This window comes from Petromyzon marinus, chromosome 36 (genome assembly GCF_048934315.1).
Source record: "Petromyzon marinus isolate PM22_M1 ecotype Great Lakes invasive population chromosome 36, UKy_Petmar_22M1.pri1.0, whole genome shotgun sequence".
Classification (NCBI taxonomy): Eukaryota; Metazoa; Chordata; class Hyperoartia; order Petromyzontiformes; family Petromyzontidae; genus Petromyzon; species Petromyzon marinus.
Window position 1 is genome coordinate 870,944 of NC_133702.1, and position 21,194 is coordinate 892,137.

At 51.8% G+C, this 21,194-nt stretch overlaps 1 protein-coding gene and 1 long non-coding RNA gene across 9 annotated transcripts in view; one reads left to right on the plus strand and one right to left on the minus strand.

Moving 5' to 3' along the window:
- The window catches only part of LOC116949426 (FERM domain-containing protein 4B-like), a 138,172-nt gene that overhangs the window by 27,704 nt on the left and 89,274 nt on the right, over positions 1–21,194 (plus strand). For 6 of the 7 annotated variants that reach the window (XM_076071995.1, XM_076071994.1, XM_032966759.2 and 3 more), the window contains exon 2: positions 19,755–19,820. In XM_076071995.1, coding sequence (XP_075928110.1) covers positions 19,755–19,820 — 66 coding nt within the window. Of the gene's footprint in view, positions 1–19,308; positions 19,631–19,754; positions 19,821–21,194 lie in introns of those variants that run through there. The other variant, XM_032966758.2, reaches the window with a different exon arrangement.
- LOC142930068 (uncharacterized) lies at positions 10,379–19,212 on the minus strand. Of its 2 annotated transcripts, none has more exons than XR_012946021.1 (3): positions 18,997–19,212; positions 14,159–17,526; positions 10,379–13,331 (listed from the first exon to the last, which is right to left on the minus strand). It is a non-coding gene; the product is annotated as an uncharacterized LOC142930068 (long non-coding RNA). The 2 variants fall into 2 exon arrangements; XR_012946022.1 differs by having other exon boundaries at positions 18,677–19,212.

Consider the following 21,194-nt stretch of genomic DNA (forward strand, 5'->3'; position numbering starts at 1 on the left):
TAGGCCTCGTGTGTGTGCACGCTTGACTTGTGTGTGCGTCTGTGCGTCTGCGGGTTTTGAGCTTTGCAGCGAAGGTCGAAGGGGGTGCCACCACCACCGGCCACAGCCGGGCAGGTCGCTTCTGAAAAATAAGTTGATAGCTCATGGGGCTTTACCTGGTAAGATAAAAAAAAAAATTAGGTGATTTATTTACCATCTCTATACTTTGCACTCCTATCGTGTTTTATTTTGTATTGTTGTTGTAACGTTCTGAAAAAGAGCTTAATGGCTCATCAGATTCCTGCAGTATAAATAAATATTCCGATAGTGATTCTGGACATTCCTCATGCTGACGGTGGAGGCCAGTCTCTTCATAGTTCAACCACTCTTACTAAATGTCTGAAAAATACCGAGCGGCTGAAGCGGGAATCGAACCGCCGTCTCCGTGCAGACCGCCTCGGCGGCGGGTGCCGTGCGACCCCTCGTCGAGGTTGGTGGGCGTGAGTCGGAGGGAGCCCCTCGCATCGTTCTCTCTCTCGGGATATTTTTGAAAGCGCCGCGCAAGAAATGCGCGGCGCTTTGTCAGCGGCATGCGCGGCGGCAGCACCGCGCCGTATCCTAGCCGTAATGAGCCGTGCCGTCTCAGGAATGGAGGTGCCGGCATGAGGCGGTTTCCGGCGCTTGGGAGAGTCGCTCCCTGCATTCCCGGACTTCGCTCCCTCGCACGGGGGGCTCTCTGTTAGCGGCCACTCTTCTGCTTCCGCGGTCTCGTGAACTCGTCGTATTTTTTCAACAAAATTACGCAAACGATGAAGAACAAAGAGGCGCAGGGCGTTGTGGACCGGTCTCCTTGGGGCGCAGCCTGTTCTAACAGGCCCCAGCAGAACAAATCAGACAATCTCCCATGCAGGGTGTGAACCTATAGCGGCTACCCCCAGACACACCCAGCTAAGTCCAAGCCTGAAGGCAATTAAGATACAAGTTACTGATCATGGTCCGTTTGTATTGCTGTGTTAACGACGACTATTAGCCAGCCCCACGGAGCTGTTGGTCGTATGCCCAACTCGCGGAAGGTTGCGAGTTCATTTCAGGGCTAGCGGTGGACTCAACCCATCATCTCTCTGGCGTAGGATAGAACGAGTACCACTTTGTCAGAAGTAAACAGTGGTTGTTCTTAGGCCATTTGTGTGCCAGTGTCAGGGTCCAAATTAGCCAAATTCAAGCTTCCCCCACTGAGATTATTCACACAGCAGCAATCATCGCCTTTACTGGGAGACTCACGACCCAGATCGCTCTTGCAAAGTCTCTCTCCTGGTCTCTTGAGTTCTCACCTGGTTACAGGAAATACACTTGAAACTTGCCTCCTGGTGGTGGAAGGCAAAGGTCAACTTCTGATACAAGCACACTGTGGATATAAGCACAGCTGTCCTTGCCGCTAAGACGTGTGCTCATATCCAGCTTCTGCCTCGTTGTTTTACGGGAGGCTGGTGCATGGAAACGTTTGGACATGTTTGCTTTTTTAATTTGTTTTGAATGCGAGTAAGCCCTCGCATATGGGGGGAAGCGCTTACATTGCACACAGGTCGTCTGTCAGGTATCTGCTTGCTCCACTGCCCCTTGCAGGCAGGATGGGTATTTTTTTTGCGTGGTTCTTGACGGCCAGGTGGACGCAGACAAATCGAGTCGGCGGGGCTGCAGCGTGGATTTGAAGCTCGGGTGCCAGCGGTCCTCGCTCAGTGCTCCAACGTGGCCATCATCGCGAGCTTCCCGAGACACGCATGCAGTCACGTTCCAGCGGCGGGTTAGATCGCCGAGCTGATAAGTGGCGTTGGGTCGTTGGTACGTAATTATTTTTCCACGCTGCGACTTTCTTGGAGGTTATTTTCTTTCTGGTATTTTAAGTCTGCGCTTCCGTTGCGTGTTTATCGTTGCATACCGTGGTCGGGGGGGGGGTGCCTTTGCTGTTGTGATTTTTTTGCGTCTCAATCGGAGCTCTCGTTACAACTCTGTCTCACGGAATGTGCCAAATTCCAAGATTGAAAGTTCTTTTAAAAATGCTCCCAATTAATGATGCAATGCACACTGGATTCGTTCAAGAAACCGTTCCGCGATCTGTGTTACCTGACAGATTCGAAGCTTGAATCTGCCAGCTCCTCAGTGCATCGAGGTCAAGAGGTCATCCGGCCAATGCCATGGATGCCACCACGCCTCGTCTGTCATCCCTTCCTTCCGTCAGATCCCATAGCTGTCGCACAACACCGGACTCGTAGAATCGGATCCCACGGTGTTCCTCTCTGGCTTTCAGCCTTCCTCTTCGCTGCTGATCTCTGGGTGCCACTCCAATGTTTGTCTCGGTAACCGTCCTCCTTTATCCTGCACATGAGTTCCAACCATTGCAACCTTTCCTTTATGTTCACATCGATGCAATGTCTTTAAGCCTCTTTCTGCAGTAACCTGTTGAGTAAATACGCAGTAAACTTTAGTGTTTTTGTCCGGTGCCATCGGTGACTGGGCTGAGCCGTTCCAGCACACACAGTTCAGTTTGCGGTGAGCCGAACCTGCATTTGAACCATTGACCTTAACCGTCCCGGTTGAGTTCTGTGACCGTTGAACCTCCAACTGCAAACATCTTTTGTAAATCTCCACGGTATAGATCGCAATGACATCATTGAGATTACATCACGGTGCGTTCAACAGGAAATTCTACTCAAGCAATTGTTGTCCGCACCATCCGTGCTTGGAAGGATTTAAAAGCAGCGCAAGACCGCAAACTTTACCACCTCTGCCGTTGACGTTGGGTTTTGTAACAGAAAGCGGCCGTGTCACTCGGACCTCAGATCGCTCCCCTGTCTCCCAATCCGCTCTGAGATCGACTACAAGATTACCCTCGTCCTCTTCAACCTCCTCCGTGGCATCGCTTGTACCTGCCTCTCGCCTCTCTTCACGCCCCAACTCCCCTCGACGTGCCCCTCGCCCATCCTGGGTCCGAGGTCTCCTGCCATTCCCCAGGGGCTTGAAACCTGAAACCTCCCTCCGCCGTCCGCACTCATCACTCGCGGCTCAAAGTTTTCCTCTTCTTGGCACTTCTGCCAATGTAGCCACTAAATTAGTTTTTGCTTTTGAAAGTATCCAGAATTCTGCACAAATTAGAACTAATTTTACCGAACTGTTGGATTAACTTAATTGTGTGAGGCTGGGATTCGAACAAAGGCTTTTAGCAGTGTTGGGTCAAGCGCTCCAACAGGGGCATTATTTACACTTTGACCACAACTTGTTCACTGGTTAATGGAAGCCTGCGGCTGTTACTTGCGGTTTGTAAAAACATAGAAATGCCGTTGGCCGTGAAGTTTAAACATTACGTTCTGACTAAATATGCGGGAGCGATTTGGGAAATGCCAAAACTACGTGGCACAGAGCCAGGCGGCAGCGTCAAATATTGGGAACGGCAAAAGGCGAATGCTCGCCGCAATTCACAATCTCAAAAATCCAAATCGACGATTGTGTCTGTCGGCGACCTCGCGCCCGCGCTGGGAATACCACGTTTCCACGGTGAGGGCCCAATGCTCCCTCCAGGACAAACCACCGTTGACTCCCCACAAAGTGGTGCACGTTTTATCTATGCCAGAAAGGTGATGGGCTGGGTGATCCTGACCCAGATTTGACACACAGTGATGTTACAACTACGAGTTGTGCACTCTACCGGAGCACCACCTGGGCCGGATTACACACGCAGACACATACAAACGCACGCACGCGTTCACTTGTGTACAGGTGAACACGTACCCACCTAAACACAGCTATGCGTGTGTACGCACAGATGTACAGTGCACAGCGTTCAAAAAGCTCAAGTGTCTCCGTGCTCAGACGCGTGATGGGGCGGCACTCGCCATTGTTGAACTTTCCACGTTTCTATGGAGGGAGGCGTATACATCCAGAGGATCGCCACTGATTACCGATTGAAATTCGCAATGTAAACTCAATGTTTAAACATCAGCAGCAGTGTGTAATAATTACCGGGTGGTATGTGTGTGTGTATGTTGTGTGGCCCGCCCTGTCGGTATGTACAGTTGCTCTGCGTATTTTTCCCGGTGGAGTGCGGGGGTCACTGGGCCGGATGCGAACCGCCCTGAGTTTGAGTTTGAAAGCAAAGCGATCGATCGACGCCAAACATCTTTAGAACATCGAACCCAACTTGCCGGTGTCGTTGCTGCCGTTGTAATGCGGCTGGGTGGTTTCTGTGGTTCCGAGAACTGTCATTCGCGAAGCCGCAGGTTCATATCCTTCACGTGAGTTCTAGTCTTATCATCGTCCCTCCAGGTGCAATAAAATTGTACCAACTTATCTGGGAAGTCGGCAGCGGCCAGGCTGTGGTTCGACTGGCTCCGGACCACTGCTTCAGGAACAGCAAGATGACCGCCAATTGAATACTTTACTCATTTGAGCAACGCTTTGAGTCCAGCTTTTCCAAACAGTTATGTTTTACAATCCTAAAATGTGTTTTGTAAGCGTTTGCAAGTTGCGATGAAAATTTATTTTAAATTATTTTAAATTACAAAACTGGCAGATAATTTATCAGCTAATTGTTAAAGATGTATCCTGAAGCAGATGAACGTTTCCTTGGTAAAGGAATGACGTAAGTGCAAGTGTTTTGTTAAGCCGCTGAATTGTGTTGTCTATTGGAAGGCACGGCGTGAACAACTTGGGTCAAAATGTGCCACGGTCGAAAAATTACCCGCACATTACAAAATACTGGGGAAACTGGGCAGGGCTCTCCTGTGGCATAATGAGAACAACGAGAGGCTGTATCTGCATCGTCTACCTACGGGGCGAAAGTAAATGACACAGTCACGTCATGCCCCCTACTCTGTGAAAGACATTTACTATGATGATGATGATGATTATATTATTATTACCAATCGTTATGCTTGTTTACCCAGGAAAGCCTCGCTGAGTCTGGAGACTCTTTTGCAGGAGGGTCCTGCCCCGCTCTCCGGCGTCTCTACGGCAGGCTGCACTCTTCAGTAGTTGATGCCTCGTGTAGAGCACCCTCCGCTAGAAGCGGTGATGGTGCGGATGTTCAATAATTATCATCGCGGAGGAGCCGAAGGCATCTGAGACGAGAGCTACCGAGGAGATGGAGTGATTAAATCGGCGCTCGTGTGCAGCCGTTGGGTGTAATTTCACATGCCAAGATTGTGAGAGATGGCGGTGACTTGGTCAGGTCTTCATCCAGCAGTAAATTGACTGCTGCTGCTGATGATCAACTAGCCGTCAGCTCTGTCTAAAACCGAGTCATTAGCTCCGCGTAGGCTGGCTCGGTAGGCAAGACCCACACTTGGTGAGGCTCACGCAAATCCCGGTTTGGCAAAATTACTTGGACTGTCTTGGAAATTAAATGTCAAAGTTTTTACGGTGGCCGTATAGACGGCCCCTGATTGGCTCGATGGGAGAGACGCTTCCTCGCCGGGCCCCGCTCTTCAGCGAGCGCCGTCCACTCTGCGCCTAACTCTTTGATGCAGCTCTGTTTATAAGGTCACGACCCAGGCCTTCCTGAATTCCTCTGGCCTGGCAAAATGAAACAACGCATTGGGTTTGTCGAAGCCACACGTTGTGCGTCAGTCAGCGATGCGCTCCTGCTCTTGCGAGTCGCTTCTTCGTCTGAAGGGTTCCTATGAGGTTGTTCCCATAGCGACCATCAACGCAGAGCTATTGCTGGCAGCCGTCCCCTGCCCATACCCCCTGCCATGGGAATGTGGAATTTCTAACACTCCATTTGAGTCATCGACACCTATGCGCTGGATATGCTGACCCCTTCCACAGGAACTTCGCATTCCTGCCACATCCACTCAGAACCACAGTTGCACAAATGGCTCATTTGTGTGCACGCTCAATACGCCATGGGCTGTTTGCTGTCCGCTCTGCAGCAGTCTGTGTGCTTTGCTAATTCCGTGCAGAAATTGAGAATCTGAAGCGGGGAGTTGAACCACTTGCTCGGTGCGGAGAGTCTCGTTGGCCGGTGCTCTAACCACATGGACTCGCTCGGCCGTGTTGGCTTTGTGCTGGAGCAAGATGCCCGTTAGCTGGTGAACACGAAGCCTTGGCATCGGTGGGATAGCTTTCTGTCCCCCACCCCTCTGCCGAGTTGGCCAGGCCCTTGTGTTGATCTTTCCACTCGACGTTGCCCACAATGCGGCGACGGTAAAACAAAAATAGATGACGTGCGCTCGCTAAACGACGCGCTTTAGTTATGGCGGGAAGTTGCCAACAACGCGAGGTTGCACACGTTACGTTAAATAATGCTTTGGATCGCTGGAAGTCAAAGTGTGGCCCTGCTCTAACGCGCGTGGGGGAGTGCTCATCCTCGTCAGCGTGGGTGGAGCGGTGGCGCAGTGTCAGTGCGCTGCACTTACAAACAGGTGAGCCGAGTTCGATTCCTGCTTACGGCCAACATTGCTGACGAATATCTGAATCGGGTCTGGGGCTCCCTTAGGTCGACTCAGCCTTCAATTAGTACCTGGTGCATTGTGTAAAACATCAGCACTGGGGAGACAAAGGCGACCTACCCCCTCGTGTAACGTGCCAGCCTTCTTAGGTGCTGCTCGCGATCAGCACTTGCCCCAAACAGTCTGCTAAGGCTACACGGGTATAGATCTTTGGTTTTATCTTTGCTTCTATGGTTCATGGATCTGACTCAATGGTTGGAAATTTCACATTCCTTTGGTGTAGGCCAGGCTCACCATAAGATGACCACTTGCTAAAGGAAGATGCGACCCATCAGAGCTTTGGCAGTGGAGCGATGTCACGTGGGGGTTGGGGGGCTCTGCGGCGTGCCTGCCCTTGATCTGCGTGTGGGGGCGCACAGCCTCGGAGCGACCATATTCTCTTGGTGGTTGGGTTGCGACTTCCGTGAAAGAGCAGTTGGTGTGCCGGGTGAGGACGGGCCGCTGCTAATCTCGCAGTCACAAGCCAAGTGGGAGAAGTTCCACAATCCCATGATGGGCCAGGGGGGGGGGGGGTGTCCAGTTCTCATCCGTAACACAACCGCTTCAGGCTTCCCAGAAAGTCGTTCGAATTAACGTAACGTGGTTTGGACTTTCATGGCACCCACAGTAATTGAATCTCTGCCTCAAACCCTATACTACTTTGGAATGTGTGGGTTCATTTGAGGGAAATGTAGTTATGTACAGCAATAATTGTGGGAGGCAGTGCAATTGGAGAGTTATGTTCTGATGTGGCCGGGTTGCTCCAAGGGTTCGTAATGACTCTGTCGGAGCACCGGGTCGGCGCTGGCGCTGGGCTATTCTAATGATACCTTACCTGGAATCGCAAATCCATTCTTAGAATTACATATGATTCCTAATGGGATCGGAATTGTGAAACCATTGGGGGGGGGGGGGGGAGATTCAGGCAAGAAGAGAGGGCAGGTGGGGGCCTAGCCAGCCAAACAGACACGGACGCGTACTCGTGTACACGTAAAAGTAAAGGCGCAGCCTGCAATGGCTCGCTCACGCCACCGCTGGCGGGTAGACCTCCACTAGAGGGAGCTCTAGGGGAGCCCCTCTCGAGAGGGTATTTGGCCTACTCTTCCACGCTGGCCTGATATTTTGTAAGAGGTGGGAGTACCCACACTTTACCCCACCGCACGCGACCTGCCGAACTGCGGTTGTGTGCCCGGTTCTACTGCAGGGTGGATAGAGACGGGGGAGGGCGTCTAAGAAACTTGCATCGTTGGCCATGATAATAATAATAACACCCTCGGTTTTATGCAATTAGCACGAGGCCTCAAAGTGCTTTCCATAGATCTCAAGTTGTGGAGAAAGCCTCTAAAAGCAGGTGAGCTTCAAGACGCCGTTTTAAAAAGTGTAACACTCGGATTCAACTGCCGTGCCCGCAGATCGAACCGGCGATCTCCGGATTGCAAGTCCAGCGCGCTGACCGTTGCACCACGAGCAATGTGTGCCGACGTTAACGTGCGAATCGAGTGCCACTTTTGGGATGGTCAACGGTGGTTTTTCCTCTGGGAGAGGCTGGCCCCTGGCATTATAATGTAGAATTTCCACCACTCGTCGGAGCAAGCGAGATGCCGACGTCGTGAGAGGTAAACGTTGAAGTTCTCCCCGGCGCGAGCGTGAACGTGTCCGCTCGCTTGCCTTGCTGGATGATCACTCCTGAGCCATTTGTTTTGCAACACAGAGCAGTAAATTGAAATAACGGGGTGAATGAGTGAAGGGGACATTTGCCAAAATGTCTCTGTTTCTTGCCAACTGTGGCTCGGTGCAGAATTTACACTGCACTAGAGCTTGATGGCATGCGCAGGTGTGTTTATCATTGCTTTTGCGCAATGCGGCTGGCGTTGCAGCATTGGCCTTTCCAAAGCAGTGTCCCAATACACTGAAGCCAGAGGGGTTCATTATACAATTGTTTTTGAAATATATTTCTATCAGTTCTAAGAAGGCCAGGTATAGCAGTCCATACCCGTGCGTGTGTTGCTTGTGTACGGGGAGCGCTGGTGCAGTGATTAGCGCTCTTGGCTACGAACCCCGTGACCCGAGTTCGATTCCTGCTCGCGATAAGAGTGGCGAACATCTGAACCGGTCCTTGGTTCAGATGAGTACCCGGTGAAGTGTGTAAACATCGGCACTGGGAAGACGGGGGCAGCCGGCGTGACGCTGGCCACCCACCCCCTCGTGTGCTGTGCCAGCATTAACAGGAGCTCGCTAACAGCGCTTGCCCCAAATACTGTGTTTGGATTGAATGTGAAAGTGTGTGAACCCACATCCCTGTTAATCTGACATGGTTTGAAGCGGCAGCGTTGCCATCGGCACGAGCCGCCGTGGTGCGTAACGATCGGCCCAGGAAGCGAATCACAATGGCCCAGTGCTGTGCCTGGAGCCGGTCCGACTGGGCATTGGGCATGGCTGGTTCAAGTGGCTGCTGATCAGTCAGTCCGGCCAACGCTTACAACGTTACGGCGAGTTCAGGAGGTCATTACGGCCGACGTATTGATGCTACAATACCAGTGCTGTGCAAGATGCCTCGGCCGTTCCAATGGTGACTGGAGCTATGCAGTTTTAAATCTCGACTGAAAACTGATTTCTTTAAAAGTGCTTTTTGTGCTTAGTTTGTTGTCCTTCCCCAGCACCTCCGATTAGCACGGTCGTCTACGCACGGTGCGAAAGGAGTTCAACGTGCACACACACACAACCACTTGGGGACCACTCTCACAGTCTTGCCACCACCGGCTGTAGGCCTTCCCCTCGGTCACCACGCTGAGGGTGCCACCCCAACGGCCACCTCGGTGACCTGGGCTCCTCCACCCTGCACGTGTTCCACCTAAAGCTACCACTTTGTCCTGTTTGCATCGACCAATACATTCTTGTGATGTCCTCATCTGAACTTGTAAAGTTGTTCACCGTATCCTGCAGTGGAATGCATTGCATTCATTCCTGTATTCGGAGGCAACAAGCTTCTTTACAGTATTTCATACTACTGTTATTTATTTACCCATTAAAAGCCTCCCCTGAGTCTTTTATGATTCTGCTGAATTTGGATGTTTGGCCATTTCCTATTTAGCAAGTGTGTTTTTATTGTATCTGAGTAGAAACTGGAGTGACTGGAGAAGAGCCAGTTGTACAAGAAGATACCTCGGAAATTGGTGTTCATGTGTTCATGGCTTACTTGCTGTACTACCTTTTAAGGTTCAACAGAAGGTTGACACCCAGTCATGGTTAACCTCATTTACAGGTGGTATCTGAACCGGTCCTGGGTCTTCTTTCAACTGGAGACTTGCAGTGTCAAAGGGTTCTGGGTGAAATGAAGAATGCCACCAATTTTACTCTGCTTTAATTGAATATCTTTTGCGGTGTGTAAACATCAGCATTGGGGACACAAGGTGGCCGCACGTGATGCTGGCCACCCACCCCCTCGTGTGCCATGCCAGCCTTAATAGGTGTTCGCTAACAGCACTTGCACCAACAGTCCGTCAGCAGTCTCTGTGGGTACATGCGTGTGATTGTGTGAGTGTGTGCGTACGTTCGTGTTTATACGTGTGTTTTTGGTGAGTGTCTGTGTTTGTGGTGTCTGTGCGTGAGTGTGTCTGTGCGTGAGTGTCTGTGCGTGTGCGTGTCCGTGAGTGTGCCTGCGTAGAAGTTTACGATCAGTTGTGTGCCTGTTCCCGGTTGAAGGTTTTATTTATTCTGCATTGGTTGAAGGTTTTATTTATTCTGCATTTACGCTTAGCTGCGTGTGTGTGCGCGTGCGTGCACAATTCACGGTCTGCCTCATGCACGTGCGTTTTATTGCGAGCTCTGTTATTAAAGTCCGCGCGATCCTCGGGCACTGCAGCTGACTGGCCCCCCACTCCCCACTCTGTATCTCACAGCCCCCCCCCATACCCCGGCTCTCTCCTGTGGTCGTGTCTGGATACTATCACTTGAGCACAGCCTCACAGATGACACGAGGCCACGGCACACAATGTCGTTTATCTCACAGTGAGACACCACAACCGTTTATTATAAACACACGATTATAATAATACGGATTGTATACAGAGACAATGATCCCCCCCCCGCCCTCCCCAGAACCTCAACACATTGTTGGGGCAAGTGCCGTTCACGAGCAGCGATGAAGGCCGGCAAGGCACACGAGGGGGGTGGGTGTTGCTAGCACCACGCCCGACCACTTCCCATGGCTCATGTTTACACACCGAACCTCCGATTAGCATGGTTGGCTTGGTACGGTGCGAAATAAGTTCAACATACATACTCGTATAAGGCTGCGTCTGCTGTTTCTACCTCGGGAAGGCCCATGTATTCATATATTCGTCACTGATGTTGGCTGTGAGCGGGGAATCGTACTCGATTCGCCGGGTTCTTAGCGCTGCGTGCTAGCCGCCATACTACCACTGCCCACACGAACACGTCACCTTGTATGGGTTTACCTGTACGAGCATGCATGTATGTTGAACTTCTTTCACACCGACTAGCCAACGATGATAATCAGAGCATGTATGTTGAACTTCTTTCACACCGACTAGCCAACGATGATAATCAGAGCATGTATGTATGTTGAACTTCTTTCACACCGACTAGCCAACGATGATAATCAGAGCATGTATGTATGTTGAACTTCTTTCACACCAACTAGCCAACGATGATAATCAGAGCATGTATGTTGAACTTCTTTCACACCAACTAGCCAACGATGCTAATCAGAGCATGTATGTTGAACTTCTTTCACACCAACTAGCCAACGATGCTAATCAGAGCATGTATGTATGTTGAACTTCTTTCACACCAACTAGCCAACGATGCTAATCAGAGCATGTATGTATGTTGAACTTCTTTCACACCAACTAGCCAACGATGATAATCAGAGCATGTATGTATGTTGAACTTCTTTCACACCAACTAGCCAACGATGCTAATCAGAGCATGTATGTATGTTGAACTTCTTTCACACCAACTAGCCAACGATGCTAATCAGAGCATGTATGTATGTTGAACTTCTTTCACACCAACTAGCCAACGATGCTAATCAGAGCATGTATGTTGAACTTCTTTCACACCAACTAGCCAACGATGCTAATCAGAGCATGTATGTATGTTGAACTTCTTTCACACCAACTAGCCAACGATGCTAATCAGAGCATGTATGTTGAACTTCTTTCACACCAACTAGCCAACGATGCTAATCAGAGCATGTATGTATGTTGAACTTCTTTCACACCGACTAGCCAACGATGCTAATCAGAGCATGTATGTATGTTGAACTTCTTTCACACCAACTAGCCAACGATGCTAATCAGAGCATGTATGTATGTTGAACTTCTTTCACACCAACTAGCCAACGATGCTAATCAGAGCATGTATGTTGAACTTCTTTCACACCAACTAGCCAACGATGCTAATCAGAGCATGTATGTATGTTGAACTTCTTTCACACCAACTAGCCAACGATGATAATCAGAGCATGTATGTATGTTGAACTTCTTTCACACCAACTAGCCAACGATGCTAATCAGAGCATGTATGTATGTTGAACTTCTTTCACACCAACTAGCCAACGATGCTAATCAGAGCATGTATGTATGTTGAACTTCTTTCACACCAACTAGCCAACGATGCTAATCAGAGCATGTATGTTGAACTTCTTTCACACCAACTAGCCAACGATGCTAATCAGAGCATGTATGTATGTTGAACTTCTTTCACACCAACTAGCCAACGATGCTAATCAGAGCATGTATGTTGAACTTCTTTCACACCAACTAGCCAACGATGCTAATCAGAGCATGTATGTATGTTGAACTTCTTTCACACCGACTAGCCAACGATGCTAATCAGAGCATGTATGTATGTTGAACTTCTTTCACACCAACTAGCCAACGATGCTAATCAGAGCATGTATGTATGTTGAACTTCTTTCACACCAACTAGCCAACGATGCTAATCAGAGCATGTATGTTGAACTTCTTTCACACCAACTAGCCAACGATGCTAATCAGAGCATGTATGTATGTTGAACTTCTTTCACACCAACTAGCCAACGATGATAATCAGAGCATGTATGTATGTTGAACTTCTTTCACACCAACTAGCCAACGATGCTAATCAGAGCATGTATGTTGAACTTCTTTCACACCAACTAGCCAACGATGCTAATCAGAGCATGTATGTATGTTGAACTTCTTTCACACCAACTAGCCAACGATGCTAATCAGAGCATGTATGTTGAACTTCTTTCACACCAACTAGCCAACGATGCTAATCAGAGGTGCGGGGGAAGGCCAACAGACTTAAGGCGTTAAAACCAGTGTCGAGCAAATGACACTGAGATGTTGGTGGGTTGGCCACATTTGTAAATGCAGCTTAAATGAGAACCCAGAGTGGAAGCATCTTGAACACTCCTGGTATTCGCGCCAGTCTTGCAGCCCAACGCTCTTCCGAAGTCACTGCACTGCACAGGTTAATGCACCGGCAGTATTAACCAGGGCGGGTGCTGGGCTCGAACCGCGAATATTCGGCAGCAAGGGGTCAAAAGGCACTGCCGCTTGACCAAGGCCAAGGGCTTGCCAGGTACCAGCTGCTCGGGCGTGTTGTGTCTGAGCGAGCGGCACGGCCGGAACGACGCGCACCTGGCGGCCACTGCGCGTCCCGCAGTGCCAATGTTAACCACATCGCGATGCAAGATGCTGGTTTCAGGCTAAGTCAATCTAAAAGACGTCCGAGCCGGATTCAAGTGCCACTGTTGTTGCGTGTGCGCCGTGGTCAGCATTGGAAGCGAGGTGCGGGACGAGGCTGAGAGATTCTGGTTGTGGAGTCCGCGTTTCAGCAGTGAGCCGATGATGAAACCTGGTCACCAATGGTTACACAAAAAATACACAATATTGAATTTGCGTGTGATTTTTACCAAATGTATTGCAGCTCTACAATGTGTCATTGCCAGCCTTGAGGCAATATGAGATATTTAACTTGCGTTTATAATGGCAGCGATTAAATATATCTAGAGGATAAGAACTCTATAATATCCACAAAGTGATATTCTTGTTTATGACCCCCCTGGAATGATGGGTCAAGTTAAACTACCGACATTACAGTTTGAGGTCTTGACCTTCGAATCCTGAGTCCAGCATTCAAGGCACGGCTCTATCTGACCGGATCATACAATGGCATATTATTATTACTACCACCACGACTACTATTCATTATAAACCCACTGTGTATTAACACAGAAATGAAAGGTGCAATATTTCCATCGTGCCAAAGAAAAAAGTCAAATCCCCTGGAGTTGGGAGCGGCATGGGTTTATCGTTCACGCCACTTCCAAGCGTGAACAAAGGCACTCATTATAGCGAAGCCGCCCTCCTCCTCCGCTTCCTCCTCCTCCTCGCCGCGCTCACGCCTGGCGCGCTGCCCTTCTGCGGCCGTCCCTGGAGGGTATCGCCGTTGGCCTGGCCGGGGGGGGAGGTGGTCACCGCAATCAGGGCCAGAAGGACTTTTGAGCTGGAAATGGGTAAATGCTGCCGAGCCCTGTGTGGGACCCTGCGGGGTGGGTGGGTCGCCACCATGGCTGGGAATCGACGTCGTCGAGAGGCCTCGGCGCGCGTTGCAAACGCAAACCTCCGCCACCCTCCCCCCCCCCCCAAAAAATATAATCTCTCTGTGCCTTCGTCACGTACCCTGCCCAGCAAGAGAAGAGTCTGTCCCGACATAGCCGGGGGGTTCCTGGCTCGTGGCTCTCCGCCACCGCGGTACGAGTCGAAGTCGCGGTCGGGCGTCGACTCGGCTCGTCGTCCTTGCGGTGTTGGCGAATGGAGTGCCGCTTTGCCGGCGGTGCGTGCGGCGCCCTCCCGGCGCGGAGACTGGCGCGGCGTTGCGCCGCTGGCAGCCGGGTCAAGTTGAGCGCCACCGCGACGTTTACTGAAGCTGGGAGTCAACTCCGACTCCAGCGTGGCGTGGATCCGTCGGGCGCGTGACGGCCGCGTCGCGGGAAGCAGCGCCCGTGGATGGAGGCGGAGCAGAGGGGAGGAGGGGGCCACTGATTGAGGCATTATCTATTACCCTGACAAAGACCCCAGGCTTTGAACTCGGGTTGCTGGTTCATCACCTAAACACAAGCATAATGTGATATAAACTCAGGAACTCAGACTCGGGTTTAGTGCCGTGATATGGATATCATCCTCAAGAGAAAGACGCCGCGTGACCAGGAGGGAAGAACGCTCCTTGATGAAGAGCTACCACGCCAATGGACTTCAACCCAGGGCATCACAGGTGCAGGTTCCGTGACCTAACTCTGGCTAATAGCTACATGATAGGGACACCTGTGACCTGGGATTGAACCCTGGAGCTCGTAACGCAGGCACCGGTCTTCTTGTGATAAAATCCGGGTGTAGGACTTTAAACCAGGTGCTTGGAGGTTCTGGCTCAACGACCGTGTCACAAACACAGGGACGGGGTCCCCTCATCCCAATACAGAGAGCCAGTACCCATAGGTTACCTCATGGGAGATTATTTACTCTCCAAACCGGCTCGGGCAGCTGCATGCAGTCGGCGTGTTTGCACCGCGCGTGCGCGCGTGTTTACAGACGCGCGGCTGTCTGAGCCGGAGCCGTCTCCCAGCTCGGCGCAAGGTCGCATGGCTCTCCCTCCACTATGAATGTATGTCGAACTTCTTTCGCACCGTACGTAGCCAACCGTGCTAATCGGAGGTGCGGGGGACAACGAGACTCTCGCAGCTTTCAGCTTTACAACACAGGACGACAAGTGGTGAATCCAGCGTGGTGTTCTGCCGTCCCGTCCGCTCGCCGGCGCCCGGCTGCCAGACAACGACATGCCATCTGCTGCGGAATGGATGTTAAAGATCCTGTGGTGTTATTCGGAAAAGAGGAGGACATTGCGTGCCGGTGTTTTGGTCCAACTTTGAAAAAAAATACTCGCAAATGACTTAATTGAGTAAAATCCCAGAGCAGCATCGCCCCTACTGACAGGCTAGACCCGTCGAGTGAAGCACAGCAGCGCCATCGTAAATAATGAAGCAAATGCATTTGTTTTGATGACTAAATGATTTATCAACAAAGTGAATAAAATCTGCTGTTTCACTAATGTTGCATGCAAAGCCTCATCAGCTTAAGAATCCGTTGTTTTCAAAGTGTACAATTCACACAAAGATGATAAGTGTTTGTATCTCTTTCTAGGAAAACGAATGACAAACTAAACTACAGTATATAGAACTTACAAGACAGACAATACAAGTTAGACATTACAAACAAGGCAACTAAATCGTTGATGTCTGACTTAATTGGCTTTTCCCAATGGTGCCAATTCACCCACTCGTGGTCATCCTATGTAGGCACCAATCCTGGCATGAGAACGTGGAATGGCCCGGTTCAAGGCTGCTATGGTAGATTACCGCTGATCTGCGCTTGTTTGAGTGGGGGAGACAATTTAAATTCTTATCAGAAATCTAAAACAAACCTGAAGACATATTTACACAACCCATCGCCCCTATTAATCCGGTGATAATCTCACGGGATTGATGGTACAGTGGTAAAACGGCCGATTGTGTCAACACATCATTTGGACTCTATTCCCGATTATCAGCGTGGCCGACAGATGTGCCTGCGTGTATAGACGGGGGGGGGGGGGACAGGTGGCCTGCGTTGGGACGTAAGTGGCAGCCCAGGGCAGAGCTGGCCTTTTAAAACAATGGGGCCACGCCGGAGGCCTCCGGCATGGGACGGCACTCGGCACGGACTTCTGAGCTTACGCTTTGGACCACAGCATCGGGGTGGGGGGGGGGGGTATCGCTTTATGGGAAGTCCGCAGTGGTTATGTGAAAAATTGGACCCAGCCATAGCAATGCGGAATTTCCACCGCTGGCGTTACAACGCAGATGGAGATGAGAAACCGGCCGAAGTTTTTTTTATGTTGAGCAGGGAAGAAAATGACAGCTCGTTAACATTGCCATAGCGGGACCACATCAGTCCACTGTGCTTGTAGGGTCAATAAAATGAGTTCCACTTTGTGGCAGGCCAACAGCGGTTGTACTTGCGAGATCAGCCCATGCCTTAGGATTTTGGAATTCACACCATTGGCTCAGGGCCGTTGTTGGACTGATGTTTTTCTGTCATCGTGTGGGTTAGAGAGCTGGAAGTAAACTTCTGGCTTGCAGATGATGCTCAATTGTATTCCAGGATATAATAAACAACTTGGAACTTCAAAATATAATTCAGGAGGAAAGCTTTGAGAATGTGGCAAAAGCAAACAGCCGTTGCACATTATGCAAAAACCCATCGGCAGTTCCTGAAGAGCTGCATTGTGCGCGTCTTGTGTTAGGTCACCATCAGAATGCATTCGAGCAAATGTGACGCAACTGGTATCAACAGAGATAGACGAGTGTGGGGTCATACAGCAGGAGAGCATTGTGGATGTGATCGGGAAGGCGTTGCCATGAATGGGGCACGCGTGCAGGGTGGAGGCGAGGATGGCGGGTGACCCAGACTGGTATTGCAGTGCCACCCGGGCACCAAGGGAGCCACTTGACCAGGACGGTGTTTAGAGGATTCGGCTGATAGAAATGTCCACGTGATAAGCCACTTCGTTGAGCTGTTATTTGTGGCCATGTCGCCTCTGACAAAGAGTTATATAGCTCAGTGGGCCATTACCTGGTAACATAAAATTAGTTTAGTTTATAGTAAAATTTTTGTGACGAGACCGCGTGAGACACAAACCTTGGAGGTGAGGTGCCGACCACGGAAGAAGAATGCTTGGATCTGGCAGGAGGCAGGAAGCGACGCCAATGTGCGGCGCCGTGGCAGTCCACGGCGTTGCGTGAAATGCCGTGCGTGGCCCTCGTGTTGTCGTGACTCGGTGAGCACCCAGGGAGCTGCTGTCGGTGCTCGGGGTTGTGTTTGCCGACAGCTACAGTACAGCCGAGCCTCTGGGTACCATGTTCCCAGGCGCTTGTTGGCTATCCGCTTGAAATGTTGACATTGAGATCCGCAAAGAAAGCAGATCCACGTGTAATGTTTGTTTAGATGTCAGCCACCTGCAGAACACGCTCCCGTTAGTCCTCACGCAATGCGAAGGCAACGCGTGTTTGTTGGTGTGTTGTCATATACTGTGCGTGTGTGACCTGTGTGTGTACGTGCGTGTACGGCCAGCAGTGACGATTATCTGAATTGGTCCTGGGCCTCCCCTAGGTCAGCTCCACCTCAAATGAGTACCCGGTGCGGTGCGTCAACATCGCCACGAGGGAGACAAAGTCGTCCAGCCGTATTCCTGGCTATCCAATCCCCTCTTGTGCCGTGCCAGCCTTCATAGGTTCTCGCTTGCAGCACTTTCCCCAACCCAACAGTCTGTTAAGGCTATGTGGGGGATCTTTGTCTTGCATGTTTATATGAGGGGAGTGGTGGCGCAGTGGTCTGCGCACTGTGCTCGAGAGCTGGTTGCCGTCACGGGTGACTCGCAGCGACATTGCTAATCGAGGATCTCAGCGGTGCTCCGGCGTGGACATTGTCAGTCCCCTGAGCCGCCACCTCTAAGATGATGGACCCTTAAAAAAAACTTTATAGAAATAAACAAATCCAATCGCCCTCAAAGTTGTAAACAGCATGGCGTTCACTCTCAAAAGCACGATTTACAACTCCACGTGAACGAAGCGTTGGGAGTTTAACGGTGTCTACTGAGCGCGCTGAGAGATTGACGAGGGAGGGGAGTTGGATTGAACATTCTTACAATTTGTGTTGTCAGATGGAGTCGTGAAGGAAGCCGGTCAACACTTCTGCATCGATTCCTCTTTTTGCCAGCGTGGCAGTGCGGCTGTGTTGGCACGATGAACGGCACGCGTGCATATTCACATTTTTATTTTCGTGCTCGCAACGCCACAAAAATGTTCGAAAAACAAACCGCAACGGTCTAGGAGATAAACGAAGTGTCGGTGCTGTTTGACAGCAGCTTCAGCAGCCGTCCCGTGGCTTGGGGGCTGCCTTGCGGACGAGGAGCGGGGGTGGCAGGGGCGGGGGGCATTCGCAGCGAGCTCAGCCCCAGACTTTAATTGCAAACTGCTGCCGCTGCTGCCACTGCTGCTGCTCGGGGTGCACGCCCGCGGGTTTCCTGTACGCGAGCTCCCCAGCCGCCGGGCGTCCCCGCCTAGAGCCGTGCACACGAGCGCACGGCTCCCGCTCCGCCCGACGCACCTTGGGGGACGCATCCTGCGAGCCGGCACACCGAGCGAGGCTGCGGCGCGGCCAGAGAGTCACTTGCCCAGCTGTCTTTGTCTCCCCGGCGCCGACGTTTACACGTCGCCTGCACGGCTCTGCGCGTGTTTATTATTAAGGGCTTTAGTTTGCCCCGAGGAGAAGCCCTGAACAGATGGAGGTGTGCCGCCTGCCGTGTCGTTGTGCACAGACAGGAGTTGAACTCGGCTGGCTGGGATGCTGTACACGCGCCGGAACATTCGCGTGCGCTCGGGCACGCAGACACATCCAACCAAGCACGCACTGTTGCTTCACCCTACCAGACAAAGACGACAATCTCCCGTGGAGCCTTAACAGGCTGTTGGGACAAATGCTGTCGGCGAGCACCTATGAAGGCCGGCATGGCAGATGAGGGGGGTGGGTGTCCAGCACCACGCCCGGCCGCCGCCTTTGTTTCCCCAGTGACGATGTTTACACACCGCACCAGAGACTCGCCACCGCCAGCACCACGACCGAAAACTCAACACGAACGCAACTCAGCCTCCCCCCCACCATCACCCCCCACACTCACCCGGCCACCCGACCCCCCTACCCTACGAGCCAATGGCACAGTTGCCGGTCTCAGCTGTGTTTGGACGAACAGACCAATGGGTGCTTAACTCGGTGTTGTGTTTGGGAGGAGGAGAAGGGGAAGGGGAGAAAAAAAATAAAAAAAGTTAAACGGCCGTGGCTGGAGCTGCGCCGCGGTCCGCTGCTCCGTGCCCGTGGCCCCAGCGGGGACGCGATGGACACCCGCGGCGCCGCGAGCCCACGTGCGACCTCGCGGGGACGAGGCGGCTCCCCTCGCCCGGCCACGCTTCCGGCGCCTTCGCACTAAACACCAACGGCGGACGCGGAACCTGGAACTCGGAGCGTGATTTAAATGTCGCTCTTCCAACCGACGAGTCGGAAATGGTGGGTCTCCCGGCGCCGCGCCGTGGGCCGCATGCCCGGAGCTCCGTGCATCGTCTCCCGTGAGGACGCTCGCTCGCTCGCCCGTCATCGCGTCGCTAATCCGTGGCGTGTTTCTTGCGAACAGATGGCGGAGGGCCGGCGCTGCCAAATCCATCTCTTGGACGCCCGCAAGTTGGAGCTGCTAGTCCAGGTAACGAACCTGCGCCCGCATGACTCCGTGGCTCCATGCCCCTCGTTCGCTGGGGGTTTGTTGCCGAGTGCTGTCGGTTTGTGCGATTCGTTGCCTCTTGTTCCCGTGCTCGTACAGCAAGTTTTTTCCGGCGCCTCTCTTGCACACGCGGCCTTCTCTGATATCTTGTCCGCTTATTCGCATCTCTCGCGATCATGTCTCGCAAATCGTAAACATCACATCTCGTAGATCTCACGCTCGCTTCTCGTGAAACTTATATCACTCGGCATCTCATTGCGCTCACACTTTGACGCCATCCGTTACACATCTCTGCAACATCTCTGAACTCGCACCGTCTGTTTAACTTCTCTGTCACATAATCACACATCTTGTGCAATTCTCTCCCACGTGATCTCACCTGTTCCGCTCATCCACGTCGCTCTCTCTCATCTCTCCTCTGTACGAAACATCTGTCACTTTCCGCAGACAACGAACCCCCGTATAGCCGTTTGGGGCAAGTGCTGTTAGCGAGCCCCGATGAAGGCCAACACGGCACACGAGGGGGTGAGTGGCCAGCACCACCCCCGGCCGCCTTTGTCTCCCTCGTGGCCATGTTTACACACCGCACCAGGTACTCATTTGAGACTGAGTCGACCTGTGCGCATGCACACACACACGTGTACACTATCTTCACACCGGGTGCGAGCACTGCCACACGCTGCTGGTTTGAGCAGGAAGACTCCTGGGTGGCTAAGTTAATGAGTGGCTGAGTTGATGACCCTCGCTAATTCTGCCCGTGTTCGCGATGACCAATCATAATTACCGTCGTGCGTGACCCCACTTGCAGGGGGAGGTCATTTGTGGGATGGCTCGCACGTGGCTAATCCAGCACTCTGGAGGCGAGGGTTGGTGGAACGCAGATCTGTGAAACCCCCAAACCCGCTGGGCCTGGCAGGTGGTAACACACTGGCGGTACAGCAAGTGGGTTGATGAACCTGGTTGTGCGTACCTCTGTGATCTCCGCCTACGCACGGTTTTTCGCCTTCCGCATGCAAAGTGCCCGCTAATTGAATTGGGCAAACATCTGAGCGCAGGAGCCTCTTGAGAAGGGTCTAGGGCTGATGGTGAGGGCTGCCTGGGATAGGTGATGTAGTATTATTGCTGTTGTCGTTTTAATCGTATACTAAGTGCAGCGAGTAGATGGTTTCACCCTGTTCACCAAAACGCAAAACCCATCGTGCTGTGTCTGTTGCACGGAGTCCCTGCCCAGCTCCACTGGGGAAAGAAAAAAAAACGAACGTAAATAAATGTCACCGGATGGTTGCGCAATCTACTTTGCCCTTTGCAGAATATAAATGGGCGCTGTGTGAGAGAGGCCAGTGGAAGCGGCTGCGG